Source organism: Triplophysa rosa, linkage group LG20 (assembly GCF_024868665.1).
Source record: "Triplophysa rosa linkage group LG20, Trosa_1v2, whole genome shotgun sequence".
Taxonomy (NCBI): Eukaryota; Metazoa; Chordata; class Actinopteri; order Cypriniformes; family Nemacheilidae; genus Triplophysa; species Triplophysa rosa.
In genome coordinates, this window is record NC_079909.1 from 7484562 (window position 1) to 7500443 (window position 15882).

Sequence of the window (15882 nt, forward strand, 5' to 3'; positions counted from 1 at the left end):
CAGACACACAAAATGCACGCACACTCCATCTAGCACATCTCTACGCCAACTGATAGCGCCACCGAACAAGCACTATAACTATAATTAAGTTAGTTAAAATGATAATTTGAGATTGAATTGATGAACCAAAAAAGATTTAACGTTCATCAACGCACCCTAATATAATGTAATGTATAATGCTACTTGCATTTCCATCTGTTACAGGAAACATTAAGCCAAAAATAAAAAGCAACACGAGATTTTATTAGCACCACATTAAACCATAATGCAGTCAATCATCCATCGCTACCACAAGAACACATGTTCGTTCCTACCAAACGTAGGAAAATCCTGAACGATTTGACATCATAGCTACTTAAAGGGCCTTTTCAAACTTTTGCCAGAAGAAAATATCTTCAAAGTGGGCGAAAAAGGATAAAACTCTTACTTAAAAACCATAAAACCTAATAAACTCTCATTCTCCACATTTCCAGCAACTTCCTAATGCCGAAACAGCCGAGGAAGACAGGATATTGTCTTTCCATTCTGTTACGCTTGCTGTGTAGGAAGTGAGACAGTTTTGCTTATTCGGACAATAGTTTACATGCATGAGAGCTCTTGCATAGGATTGGCTGCAGCAGTCTGGTGATGTCACTCGTTAGGAATGAGCTGTCAATCACCCGGCATGAAAGAGGACTGATGCGGACTGGCATGCAATCTACAAATCCCCCCAGTGCAGGGTTGGATAAAGCAATCCAAAAATAAAGATGAGATGTAACTATGAGAAGAATAAAAACGACCCAATGCAAGTTCATATCATACCGAAGTTCAAAAATAACTGGGAGAACTTTTCAACTCTTCATATCGACTTTCAGCAAAGAGCACTTTAGGTGGGATTAATACTGTATATGATAACAAGAGTTTTTAGTCATAGACACACAGGTACGTTTACAAAAGTTTGCGTAGCTCTTTTCTGGACCAGTTTGACAGAAGGATCATATATAACACCAAAGCTTGTTCAGATATCCTCAGCTCACCTGGCCTGTATTTCAATATGAAAGAGTGCAATCTATTTGACTGATGTGAGAACGAAGATGAGGAACAAAGACTTTCCTCTTGAAAGGAAAAAGTGGGGTTTTAATGACTGTATGCTTGTGTGAGTGTGTGCGTTTGGGTTGTGTAGTTAAAAAAGGAACATTTTGAGGAATTCTGGATAGTAGACAGACCTTGTATTTAAAGGGATAGTTCACCCAAAGATGAAAATTCTGTCATTATTTAATCTCTCTCAGATTGTTCCAAACCTGTATAAATTGAACACAAAGGAAGATATTTGGAAGAATGTCAGTATCCAAACAGATCTCATCCCCCATTTACTGCCATAGTAGGAAAAATAAATACTCTGGGAGTCAATGGGGGATGAGATCTGACATTCTTCCATATATCTTACCAAATACCTTTTTGTTTAGCAGAACAAAAGGGATTTATAGAGGTTTGGAACAATCTGAGAGTGATTGAATAATGACAGAATTTTCATTTTTGGGTGAAATGTCCCTTTACCGCATGAAAACATGATGGACACTATCACTATATATATGGTTCGGCCATTTTTAAGCAACCGTGTAGTGTGTTCTATAAATCCCAGAAGCTCAGGACGACTACAAGAAAATAATAACCTAAATGTTTCTCACAGCTTTATAAGCAATAAATAAAGCACAACGCAAACCGCTGTTGTGTTCAGTGAAAATACTTTGGATAGCACGCAACACATCATGCTTTGCAAAAATTTGGGGTTTTTAACAAGGGAACGAAGAACAAAATAAATAGCTTTTCAAAAATAAATGGCTCAGATATGTTTTAGTTATACAGAGATAATTGAGTCCACATATGGAAAGAAAACAAACTCCGTGTGAAGTTAATGCTGATAAAGAGGTTTGTTGGATGTTGATCAACTCGGTTCAGTTAAAGAGAAAATCCTCCTCAGACCTCTCTCACAAGTATGTGAGAATGATTCATTTCAGGCACAATAAAACCAGAAAAATAAAATAAAATGCATGAAGTTGAAATGAGGTTAGAGGGTATCAAGGGGGAAGAGGGAAAATAGAGGATATAAAACAGCTAAAAATCAATTAAAGAAACAACAGCGTTCTATCAAAAGATAGTGAACGTTTATTCTCTGCCTTGCTATTGTTCGCTGTGTATGTTGTTGCATCCCATCAATAAAATCCTTGTCTGCAAGGACTCACATGATGGTGCAGCACTTGCAGGGTTGTTTCTCCTTGCTTTTGACCTCAGCAGCGCCCCCCTCTGGTTGCCCTGCCTCGCCAGCTGCCTCGGGGTCTTCTGCCTTTGGTGGATCTGCTGGACTGCCATTAGGAGGCGCCTGTTCCTGCTTTGTGTCTGTGGCGGTGGTCTTGGCATCTCCATCCTCAATGACCACCACCTCTGCCCTCACAGTTGTACTTTCCAGCCCTAGAACCTTCTTCGTTTCGTCCGCATCTTCCACATTCTGGTAACCCATGAATACCATGGTAACCGGTTTCTCTGCACTGGCCCCGCCCACTTCTGTCTGGGGGGCCCTGGGTTTCGCTTCCATACCCGTGATCTCCTTCATGGGGCCGGAGACAGTCGCAGGTGGGACTATATCTTTCACTTTCTTGGTTTCTTCGGCTTTCCCTCGTTCCAGTTTAGGTGTGGCCTTTCTGCTCTCAGTCATGGTGACCTCATCAGCTTTGTGAAGGAGCTCTTCCACCTCTGTAGAGCTGAGCTGGTGAACACCATTGGTTACTACGCCATCCACAGTGCGGACCTCATGCACCACTACAAAGAAAAAAGAAGATTGAGTTCAAAAAGAGTCATTTTAGTGCTGAAACATATTCTATACATGTATGCAAGTGGTTCTAGCTACGCAAGCTCGACTCCACATGTGATGCATTCTGAAATGTTTCTGTTGAGCAGCAAGTCATAGGCTATATGGATAATTTTAAGTGTTGCTGTAAAATTTCATCTTCTAGGGTCAACAAATGTCATGACGGAAAGAATGTTTATGAATAGTATTGCTGAACAAGTTTGCTATAGCATGCCTAAAAACAACACAACGTATTTGTTTGGATTGATGGAAACTTTATCGCCCCCTTACGGTATGTTGCTGCCATCGCAACTCAAAAGTGCACATTAAATCTGTATTCCATACAGATTTTGTTTAATATTATTTTAAAAATCTAACTTTTACATTAAAAAATAATCATAAACCTGATTTTGAGCAAGCACATAAAAATCAGTGTTGAAAACTGTTTCCATATCTTTCCACAATTTTTAATAGTAAGCATATAATAATGATTTATACATTTGTTGGGTACGTTTTACAAAACAGCCTGACATCACTTGACCTAAATATAATAACCAAAGTGCAATTTTACATTTCAAACATAGATGGCGATATAGAGTCTACGTTCACATCTGCAAGATGTATTTTTTGATTGTTTGCTCTGAAATACGTCTCTGAGATGTCTCCTGTCAGATGGCGTAAAGACCTCTAGATGTCTGTAAGATGTTTATGATTTAGAATGCATGTAAAACGGCCCTTTCTAGGATGTTTAGCAGATGTTTTTACACAGCAGATGTTTTTCAGATCCCCAGATCTTTAGCAGACATCTTACAGATGTACCTGTGCTATCTGGGTTGTGTCTGCATTTGCGTAAAATATGCTCAAAACTTTTACCTTACTGCACTGGAGTAATACTGACCTAAAAGACTCCAATACCAAGCTAATTTCATATTTGATACTTTCCCAGACCTTTTGATTTAAGAATACTCAGCCTTGTGATATTCTGAATGTTAGCAAAATAGTGTACAAACCCCTGTGGCAAACATGTGCCCGCAAATCTGCTACATATTAAGGACGTTCACAAATAGGCTACAGTTTTGCAAGTATTAAAACAACAATGGCTTGTAAAATGCTACAGATTGACAGAAAGCACAAAAACACATTCTATGCACAGTTAGTGACTGCTGTTAGCACTGAGGGTTGTATTTCAAGTGCACTTCTCTTGCTAGAAGTGGTCACTTGACTGATCAGGGATCAAACACTGGGAAAGTGTTGCAAGTTGAACAAACATGGCAGCAAGCAAGCACAGTGTTAGCATTAGCAGCCAGCAGCATTAGCTTTACAAATATTAGTAAAGCAAGATCGTTCTTTATTATCTGTAAACCTTTGGAGAATACGTATATTTGGAGACAGTTTTGTGTTTGAATTAACTGTACAAATTTATTGTGTTGCAGGGTGACCGTATGTGAGTAATTGAGAATAATTGAGAATGAGGAGTTTCGGGTAACCCTGCATCTAAAGCCATGCTTTCATAAACATTTTCCTTACGAGAAGTGAGCGATGTTTGAACACTTCAAGTTGGTTGTAGTTGAAGGGACAGTTCACCCAAAAATTTTAATTCTGTCACCATTTACTCACCCTCCCTACAAACATTCTTCTGTGGAACACAACAGATGTTCTTGTCTACACAATGAAATCATACAATGACCACTAGCCATCAAGCAGCAGAAAGGATAAAGAAAACATCAGACCAATTTGCTTTCTTTGAAAATCTTGCCCATGCCATCTTATTTCCATAAAATATGCTGCCTACAGGATCACTGATTGATGGCAATGATGGCAAACAACAATGGTTTTAATGTGTAAATGAGAATATGTGACAGTAGGAATGAGATATGAGAGCTACACTCTTAAAAATAAAGGTGTTCAAAAGGTTTTTCACAGCGATGCTATAGAAGAACCATTTTTGGTTCCACAAATAACCGTTCAGTCAAAGGTTCTTTAAAGAACATCTCTTTCTTACTTTTTTTATAACCTGAAGAACCTTTTTTCACCACAAAGAACCTTTTGTGAAACAGAAAGGTTCTTCAGATGTAAAAGGTTCTTTATGGAACCAAAAGGTTTTTCTATGGCATCGAAGAACCTTTTGAAGCACCTTTTTTTTAGGGTGACATTATGAGATTTTTGGTGAATAATGACTTGAATTTTAGATCTCAAACAAAGTTTTTGTGAACTATATAAATACACGCGCGATGCGACGAGAGACAATAGAATGCATTAGAACCCATGATAACATGCCGCGTCCGTTATAGACACGGTGAGAGAGTGAGTAAACAATGACAGATTTTTTCCTTTTCTGAATTAGGTTTTGTTGATTGAACCAAACAACACTAAAGCTGCAATTCGTAACATTTTTGGGTTAAAAAAAATCATACCCAGATTTTTCCACGTTAAGCTTTAAATAATGTCAGCTTGACACAATTTGACTGTAACCTACGTAACCTGTAATTTTATGTGTCAAACAGAGATGTGATATAGAAGCCAAAGTTACAGACTGCAGCTTTAAAATTAGCTTGTAGCTAGCATATTTACCAACACGTTGGGTTTGTTCTGATTGCAACTACACACTAGAGTATTTCCTCATTTAACAGACAAAAAGACATCTAAACTCATCCAACCTACATGTCTATTATCTATTTTATGTTAACACTTCTCGTAAAGCAAGCATGATCTAGCAAAGCCGAGCACGGCTGCACTATTGGCCACCTTTCTGTTCATCCTCATAGACCTTGACCCCTTGTTGCGAGAGGTCTTTGGGAAGCAGTGTGTTAGTGGACAGGACTTTGGTCTTCCCAGTCACCAGGTCCTTCTCAACCGTAATCTCTACGGAGTACATCGCTGCAGTGGCAACGGAAGAACACATTATTATCCTGCAGTGGTGTGATATCACTGTCACAACAACAACCAAACACTCATTTACACACACACACGCACACACACACACACACGCACACGCACACGCACACACACATACACGCACGCACGCACGCACACACACACACACACACACACACGCGCGCGCACACACACACACACACACACACACACACACACACATACACACACCTGTATAAGTTATATTATTGATAAACAATAATAATAATGATGTAACAGTGAGGAGATGAATTACAGAGATGTTTGTAGGTATTATTCCAACATATTCTAAGGTTCCAAAAAAGTGTAATGGAGACATAATATAGGATTTTGTAGATGATGTTCTTTCATTATAATTATACATTTTTGTTTTCTAGCTTGTTTAATAATTGCATCGCTGCTTTGTTTTGTATTGAGTTAATTCCACCATGAGAATCCATGGTTTCCTGTTAGAGAAGCGGTGTTACCATGGCAACTGGATATTTTCTGAAAGAAACATCAGTAATACTTCTAAAAATAGGCTTTTCTATTAGCTGTTACTCTGCTTTTCAACTTGATTTATGAGTGAGAGATGATCTAGTACGCATGTCAGACTCACAAAGACACACACATGCACACAAACACACAGTAGGTGAGAAAACAAAGAGAATTAGAAGACAAGATTAGATTAGATGAAATCAGCACAAGATTAACACCGTAAAATAATATATTACATTTATTGTTTTAGCAAGTAAAAGCTCTGTTGTGTAATACATTTTCTTTAAAAGAATAGTACTATTTATTTAATAAATAATTGCATTTGGCTTGATCTTATATTTATGTATTATATTATAATTGTATATCTTGTATATCTATACATTAAATTATGTATATCTTATATTTATGAGTGCAGTTACATATATAAAGAGGTCAACTGATAATAAACCTCCTGTTAATGTGAAAAAATGACAGGAAGAGTGTGTGATCTCTGCGTGAGGCACGGCTGGACCAACACTCACCTGCTCTCATCTTGTCATAGTCACCTCCGGATTTCACCAGACGAGGACTGATGTGAACTTTGACCTCTAATAATGGTCATGAATTGAACATATGCAGAGAAGAGAAGGACAGAGAATGATAAAGAGGAGCGAGGGAGAAAGAAACGAGCGAGAAGTATGGGAAAGAAGAAGTGCCAGACACAAGACTGACCAGCAATGTCTTACATCCCAATGAATATAATATAAACACTGCAAAAATGAATTTCTCCTTTCTCATTTTTTTAGTAGAAATATTTAAAAATGCTTGAATCAATCACATTTAATCACACATGAATCATGTTTGCTTAAAGGGATACTCCACCCAAAAATGAAAATTCTGTCATCATTTAATCACCCTTGAGTTGTTCCAAATCTGTATACAATTTTTTGTTCTGATAAACACAGAGAAATTTATTTGGAAAATGTTATGTCTACTGTGTCTACCATAGTAGAAAAAAATGTTGTTTCATTTTTTTCTTTCTTCTGTTAAAAACAAAATGAGATATTCTCAAGAATTTAGGAAATCAAACAGTTCTGGGGCACCCTTGCCTTTAAGAAGCAAAATGACCTTGATTATATTAAAAATATTAAGTATTGTTTCCTGAAACTACACTGTATATCTCAAAATTAAAGGTGCTGTTTGTAAAAACCACCGCTAGAGGGTGCACGATCAAAACAACAACAATGCCGTAGCTTGATGACGCTGTGAAGGAGCGTGCAATGATGGGATCTGTTGTCTTCAACTCCACCGCTGATGGCCATCAATCAGACAGGAACGAGAAATCATGTTAGTGGATGAGGAAAAGTTTTATAATTGTTGCGAATAAATGTGGTCCATAAATGAGTGACTGCTCGAAACAATTTAGTGGCTTGCTAGACGCTAGACACAACTTCCGCATTTGACCACGACACTGTTGTCATGCGGTTTCTACGTCAGTAAAGGCGGTAACAAAGGGGAATTTGACAGTGACAGGCGACCGCACAGCCCCGTGTCACTGTTTAGAATGCCGATTTTCTCACGATTTACAAGTAGTTGAAACATTTGAGATATTGTAAGTACTCAGCTGAACAAAATATATAACACTAGCTTAGTGGTTTTTGGATATTTTACTGCAAAATTGTTACAAACTGCACCTTTAAGTTTATGCTTAAAGGCGGGGTAACCGATTTCCGAATTACGGTTTAGACAACTGAGTCAGGCCGAGTACCAAAACAACCTTGTAGCCAATCAGCAGTAAGGTGCACAGTGCACAGGACAGACATTACCGAGCCGAGCGCTGCCGAAAGCGAAAGATGGGGGTAGGGGTGTGTTTGTTTTGGTGATTTGAACATCAACAACGGCTAAGAGAAATCGGACACCCCGCCTTTAAACCGACACAAACATATGTGCCAATGAAGTACGAAACATAAACTTCAATTCAGTACTTAATATAGGTTTTCCTACTTCATTGGCAGATATTTTTGTCTTGTTTAAGCATTAACTATATTAATTAATTTACTTTAATAATAAAATATATTCAAAAAACAATACTTATTTTGTAGTGAGGTAATCGATTTTTCTTTGCAAGAATTTGACAGGTTCTGTGTAACTTAAGTGCTTAAAATGAAGACCCAACCTTGCCTTTTTGACATCAGAACAGTCTTTAACTAAAAGCGGAGGAAAAATACCAATGCCATGTACCCCTGTAATACCGCAAATTAGTTTACATGCAGTTGGATTATTCAAACAGAGCAATGTTTAGCACCATAGTATACTTTGGGTAAAAAGCAAAAAGGGATTAATTAAAACCTTAATATGTCAAGCCAGTGTTGAAACATTAAAAACACATCACCTTTACGGTGAGCATTACGTGAAGAGATTTGTCATTAAAAGCCTCTATTAAATGCGTGACGGTCAAAATTAGAATAAACAAACTCAATAACATGGAATTATACACAGAAACAAGAATTCTGACAAAATATTGCTTCAAAGATTCCTAAAACTGTGGGTGTTGTTGCTGTCAGAGGACGTTACCTTTAACAGCGTCTGTCACAACCTGCAAAAAGAGAACAAGAGAGAGAGAAAGTTAGCAAGATAAAATCAAAATGTGTCAAACTACACACATTTATGTTTCCTATGAAATACCCAAATGCAATCCTGTTACATTGTTGTAGTGAACAATTGCCTTTTGTGTTTACTACACAACTAGCGGTTTATCAGATGGCCTGTGGGTGTGAGGATTACTGCAATGCTACAGTAGGAGGGTCTAAATTAGCTGCTGATTCAAAATATTTGTTTAAATGTGTGTGCAAGCCAAAAAAGACGTCTTAGTGATGGCAGACATTCAATTCTATATGAAGGATTTATGGGTGAGAAGCAACAGAGGTCAGCATGCACTAGATACAGTGTGTTTCACAGAAGCGGCATATTGACTACCACAGAAAAGTCCAATCAGTTAAATGAATTACTGTTGTGACAGCATCTTTGCCGTTGCTATGGAATCTGCCCTGAACGTGGCAAAGAATTCAGCACACTAATGCATTCGGTGAATTCAACAATCCATCAGTCCCAGTTGTTTAGTACACGCATGGCTCCACCGTAAGAAATGAGATGAATTGCTTCCCTTAATCAAAACAGCCTTTGTGTGGCCGGACGTCAGATTGTCCCCCATTGTGTCAGCACTAAAGGATTTAATAGCAGTCTCTGGATCCCCGCCGCCCACCCTGGTGTTAAGTTAACGTGTGTGCCAGTCAGAACTCACCTTTGTTTCAAGTGCATTGGTGTTGTCTTCCTGTACGGCATCTTTCAGGTTCTCTTTGGTGGATGTTGCAGACACACCTGTCTCTAGTTCCTCCAGCTCTCTCTCCATTCTGTGGATGAAAGTGAGAGATAAGAAAACGTCTTAAAATGTAAGATTTTCATATTTTCAAAGGCACATTTTTCTTTCACGCTAGGTCTTAGTGGTGCTGACTGCTTAACTGGCATTACTCAGTGTTTGGCATGCCAGTCTTGTGCCAGGAGCAGAGATTTAATCAGCGAGTGGAAAATCAGATTGGTCTGCCAGTCAGCAGTAAGATTGATCACCATCAGTTCATCAGAAATACACAAATCTGAGAAGAAATATCTTGTTCCATGGATTCTCACTGCACAGTCTGGATTGATGAATCCCACATTGGGGACTTAAAGGGGTAGTTCACCCAAAAATAACAATTCTGTCATCATTTATTTATTCACCCTCATGTTAGTTAAAACCGATACATGACTCTTTCATGTGTGAAACACAAAAGAAGATATTTTGAGAAATGTCTCAGTGGTTTGTCTTCATACAATGGAAGTCAATGTTGTTTGGTTGTCAACATTCCTCAAAATATGTTAATTTGTGTTCTGCAGAGGAAAGAAAGTCATACAGGTTTGGAGTGACATGGGGGTGAGTAAATGATGAAAGACTTTTCATTTTTGGATGAACAATCCCTTTAACCACAGCTGGACTGATTGTGTCTATATTAACTGCGTCTATATTCACTACCTCTGATGATTTATTCAGTACTTTACCATAAAGCTCTTCATCACACTGAAGTAGGTACCTGATGATATTCTCCTCTAGGTCTCTAGTTTTGGCCTCGTCCTCGAGGAGCTGTTTCTTGGTCTCATCCTCTTCAGATCCGGCAGTGGGCGCACCGTCCAGCAGCCATCTTTCCCGCAGCGCCTTTGACTACATGGAAAAGCACAAATAGGTCGATAATATGCCGTATACAACAGAAAACACAACGAAGATACTTATGTATCCATACCATAATGTCCCATAATGCAATGCACTAGACTTGACCATCCAACATTCAATGTGACGAATGACTCGATATCATTTGCAATATTCTTTGATAAACATCTTTTCGGATTTGATTGGACTGGCAAAAAGACTCAAACTGACCAAACCACATTTTATACAAAAAAATATTTTAAAAACACAAACAGTGTCAAGAAATGCCATAAACTTAAGCAAATTTCCATGGCAAAGACAGAAATGATATCAAAGCAAACCATGCATTGGAACAAGAGTGAAACATGCCCCAAGAGACGTTCAATTCTCTTTTCTCCATCCTTTGGCGATCTCTTAAAAGAAAAGAGATCTTTACTAACCAAATACCCGCTCTGTGCCTGAATTATTCATATAATTGACATTAAAATCTAAGTGTTGAACTGGCACGGCAAAAAGCTACCCTGGCACAGAACCAGACATTGTCATTGATCTGACTCTTTCTCTCACTCTTAGTGCTTATATTTGATTATTAGTAAGATAACACTGTTTGGGACAACATGGTAACTGGGAGCATTCAGAAACCACACAAGATGTTGGCCCATGCCCATCTTATTACCAGCAGTGTTACTATAAACCTGCAGGGTGCTGAAGATTTGGTTGGGGTAACACAACACCATCTCCAACACCACATCTGTTTCTTCTGTTGATTTTAAACCAAAACATCAGCAAATATGATCAATATGAAACCAAAAGACAACATATAAGCTATGACAATTGGATGTTTTGCATAAGAAGCAGAACACCCTGCTGATTTTAGATCTTTCAATACAAAGCATGCATATTTGATATCTGCTCCAGCAAGTGCTCACAAAAACAACAAACTGAGAAATGTATCCATTGCACAATGACATACTGAGCATTATGGAAGTGTAGTGTATCATTTGGCAGTTGTTCAACCCCTAAAGAGCTCTTGGCCTTCACTTCCCAATGCACTTAACATTCCAGCTGTTTCTAATCAAAACTTTCAAGATGTCAATATTTCTTTATGAAGTCCAATAACATTATGTATATGCTATTACAGTATTACGATCGTGTCTGGAAACTGTTTCTTTGTTTTCATGCATTTCCTTTAGTTGATTCTTTTGTTAACTGCCACCTATTGTGCAAAACACCAGACAAAGCATTATCTGGGAGATTCGCATGAAATCTTGAGAGTGACCTGTTTGTCAGATATGGTGACCCATACCTGAAATGTGACCTCTGCATTTAACCCATTCAGTTAGTAGAGAACACACGCAAGATGTTTCAAGATGTCCAACATGATTTTCTTAAAAACACTCGCATCACCACATTTCCTTTCAATTCCTTAAGAACAAACTATAAAATTAATTTAAACTATAAAATTAATTTAAAAGCTTTTACGGACAGTTTCACACAATTTTGAACATTCTTTACAAAAAAGGCCTTAAAATTTTCATTACCGTATCTATTTGAAACTGTCAATTCCATTCCATGTTTTGCTGAAAAAGTGAAGCCATGGCTAAGCAAGTTTTATTAAGCATACATAAGAAATCAATGAAATATATTTTAATCGAAAATTATGCATGTAAAAAAAATGTATTGCGGAAAACGTCTCGGTTACGTCTGTAACCTCTGTTCCCTGATGGAGGGAACGAGACATTGTGTCGACAGAATGGGGTTTGACTTGAGAACCTATCATCTTCTGACTAAGTTTGAAAAGGCCAATGAAATTGGCGAATGAAATGCTGCATTCATTCACCTTTTGTGCTGAAGACCTGGAGAAGCATCTCTTGACTGCTGCAGTGGGTGGCAAGCGTTGTGGCATGTGGAATGTTCCCTTTCTGTCGGTCTCTCGACGCTGTGTCGACAGAATGGGGTCCTATTGAAAACGCCACAGCGCTGTGCCGTGTCACAATCTCTACCGAAGCAATGCTGACTGGCCTGGGCATGTCAGATGTGAGCACTAGCGCAAAATTGTAACCATCCAGTGGAGAGGTAGGGGGTCCCAGAGCTTTGGAAAAGGTGGGAAGCCCCTGCCACCAGCCGTCATGGGCGGAGGCCTTCTTTCTCTAACAGCGAGAAGCCGCCCGGCACCGTAAGGGCCACTGGGGAAGCGTTATTTCCTCACTGAGGAAATGCGCTACGGAGACCACTTCCTACCATAGGGAGGAGTTTAGTGGAGACACCAACATGTTCTCGCCGGCAGGGGAGAACTCATGGGAGGAATGTGCAGACTGAAGGGAGTACCGCGAGAGGTGGAGGCCCACCTAGGGGAGGTCATGGGTTGCCAATATGGGAACCAGATCATGAGGATAAATCATACGGAACCACCCTGCTGGGGGGTTTACTACGTGTGGAGCACTAGGTCCGGTTAGAGCTATGCGGTAGATAACTCAGCTGATACCCGGCCTAAGGAAGCAGGGCTGCTCCGCCCAGCCTGCAACTAGGAAGTGCTTAGTGATGGATGGAATGCCTATTCTTTGCCCGGTGGGGGAAGAAGGGAGGCAGAATAGCACACTGGCCCACCTAGGAGGGGGAAGGTGCTTTCGCAGGCGTATGCCCTACCGGCCGCCGGTCTCACCTGTTGGTACCATGCAAGACTCGGGCTGACACCGGTTCTACGCGGAGGCTGTAGAACCTCGCGAAGGTATTGGTCGTAGCCCAACCCACAGCTCTGCATATGTCTGTCAGAGAGGCGCCCTGAGCCAGTGCCCACGAGGAGGCTACACCCCGGCTGGAGTGTGCCCTCACTGCCAGTGAGCAAGGGCGATCTTGGGACCGGTACGCCATAGCGACGGCGTCCACAATCCAGTGCGCCAATCTATGTTTGGAGACAGCCCTCCTCTTTTTCTGACCTCCAAAACAGACAAAGAGCTGCTCAGAGCTCTGCGTGTGGTCCAAGTAGAGGCGCAGCGTGCGTACTGGACACAACACGGATGGGGTTGGGTCTTCCTCCCCGGTGGGGAGCGCCTGCAAGTACACCACCTGGTCCCGAAAGGGTACTGGGTGGTGTCCAGAAAGGCGAACAGGTCTATCTGTGCCTGACCGAACTGCACCCAAATGAGCTGGATTGCGCGGGGGTGGAGTTGCCACCCTCCGCGAGGCGTCGACTGACAAGAGAGCGCATCGGCTGTCTGGTTCAGGTCGCCCGGGATGTGTGTGGCTCGCAGGGACTTTGTCACCTGTTGACTCCACAGGAGGAGGCGGGGCCCGTCCATCGACCCGACACTGTGTGCCCATTGCACACGGCACCCCAACCTTGCAGGGAGGCGTCTGTCGTCACCACGACATGCCTCGAAACCATCCCAAGGGGGACCCCCGTCTGTAAAAAGGTCATGGAAGACCAAGGGGTTAGGGTGTGTCGGCAGAGAGGCGTGATGACAAAATGCCTGCTGTAGCCCGACTCTGTAGCCAGTGCTGGAGCGGTCTCATGTGCATCAACCCGAGGGGGATCACCCCTGCCAAGGATGCCATGTGCCCCCGGAGCCTCTTAAATAGTTTCAGGGGGACCGCTGGCTTGAAGAGGTTCAAGTAGTTCAGCACTGACTGTGCGCGCTCGGTAGTCAGCCGCGCTGTCATGGAGACAGAGTGGAGTTTCATACCGAGAAAAAAGGTGCTCTGCACGGGGGAGAGCTTGCTCTTTTCCCGGTTGACCCGTAATCCCAAACGATCTAGGTGCCGAAGCACCAGGTCCCTGTGTGTACACAACAGATCTCGCGAGTGTGCCAAGATGAGCCAGTCTTCGAGATAGTTGAGTATGCGCATGCCCTTCTCCCTGAAGGGAGCGAGGGCGGCTTCCACGACCTTTGTGAAGACTCGTGGAGACAGGGACAGACCGAAGGGGAGGACTCTGTACTGATATGCCCGCCCCTCGAAAGAGAAACCGCAGGAATGGTCGATGACGAGGGAGAATCGAGACATGAAAGTATGCGTCCTTCAGGTCGATTGCCATGAACCAGTCCTGACATCTGACAGATGTCAGGATGCGCCTCTGTGTGAGCATGCTGAACGGCAGCTTGTGTAGGTGCCTGTTCAGGGTACGCAGATCTAGAATGGGGCGCAACCCCCCGTCTTTCTTGGGGACGATGAAGTACGGGCTGTAAAACCCACAGAACATCTTGGCTGGAGGGACGAGCTCGATCGCTTCCTTCGCCAGAAGGGTGGCGACCTCGGCCCGAAGCACGGGAGCATCCTTGCATCACACGGAGGTGGAGAGGACACCCCGAAACTTGGGCGGGCGTCTGGCGAATTGGATTGCATAGCCGAGACGGATCGTCCTCCCTAGCCACCGTGACGGTCTGGGAAGCGCTAACCAGGCTCCCAGGGACCGAGACAGGGGGACTAGGGGTTTGATCTGCTTCATCGATCCCCTGGGGGGTGGTTCGATGGCTAGCAGTGCGGCTCCCTCGCCGTGGGGAGGCCCCCGGGGAGGAGAGCGGCTCTACTGACTTACCTGCCCAGCGATAGTGCAGCTCAGCGCACCGTCAAACTGAGAGTGCTGAGGGCTGCTGAAGAGTACGCCCGGCATTGCCGTGACTGGAGGGTGAGAGCGGCTGTAAGAAAAACCCAGAGAGAGAAGAAACTCTTTTTGTGAGAATGTGGGCGCTAGGTCTTCAAAGGGGCCCAGCAGGTGCTGGGACGGGGCAGGGACCGTTCCAGTCCGACCAACCAGCGATGGAATGGCTGGGGTCGGGCCCGATGGTGGTCTCGATCTCCCTAGGCTTGTCCTGTCAGGGCTGCTTCTGCTTCCGCGGCGGCTGGTGACGGGACGGTGGTCTTCTCCTCAACGTCTTCTTCTGGGGGGTCGCCTGGGTAGGGGGCGCTGGTGTCGAAGAGGGCCAGGGCTGATGGGGAGCAGACGCTGCAAGGGACCTTGACAGCCGGAAGCGGCCGGGTCGCGGCGGGGCAGGATGTGCTTAATCGCCTCTATCTGCTTCTTCACTGCCGAGAGGTGCCTTTCCTGGACCACTAGTGTGGACATCGTCCGACCCAGGGCCCGCGCCTTCACCTTGGTCGCCTGTAGGGCAAGGTCGGTGGTGGTGTGGAGTTCCTGCATAAGCTCCTGGTCGGTCTTACCCTCGTGGAGCTCTTTCAATGCCTTGGCCTGTGGACCTGCAGGATGGCCATGGCGTGGAGAGCATAGGCAGCTTGTCCCGCGGCAGTGAAAGCCTTCGACACTAGAGATGTCGAAAACTTACACGCCTTGGATGGGAGTCTAGGTCGACCTCTCCAGGTGGCCACCGTCTGCGGGCATAAGTGCACCGCGACGGCACGCTCCACCTGGGGCACGTCGACGTAGCCCCTAGCTGCCCCACCATCGAGGGAAGTAAGGGCGACGGAGCTAGTTTGATGGGCACGCACCGAGAAGGGG

At 42.9% G+C, this 15882-nt stretch overlaps 1 protein-coding gene across 3 annotated transcripts in view; it reads right to left on the reverse strand.

Annotated features, from left to right (window-relative positions):
* Positions 1-1480: 1480 nt before the first annotated feature.
* palm1a (paralemmin 1a) overlaps positions 1481-15882 on the reverse strand; it is a 28537-nt gene continuing 14135 nt past the window's right edge. Inside the window, exons 4-9 of one of the 3 annotated variants that reach the window (XM_057361841.1) lie at positions 10318-10445; positions 9495-9603; positions 8768-8789; positions 6736-6801; positions 5570-5701; positions 1481-2796 (exon numbers count right to left, since the gene is read on the reverse strand). In XM_057361841.1, coding sequence (XP_057217824.1) covers positions 2219-2796; positions 5570-5701; positions 6736-6801; positions 8768-8789; positions 9495-9603; positions 10318-10445 — 1035 coding nt within the window. In that variant the 3' untranslated portion in view covers positions 1481-2218. The remainder of the gene's footprint in view (positions 2797-5569; positions 5702-6735; positions 6802-8767; positions 8790-9494; positions 9604-10317; positions 10446-15882) is intronic. The other 2 variants (XM_057361842.1, XM_057361843.1) reach the window with 2 other exon arrangements.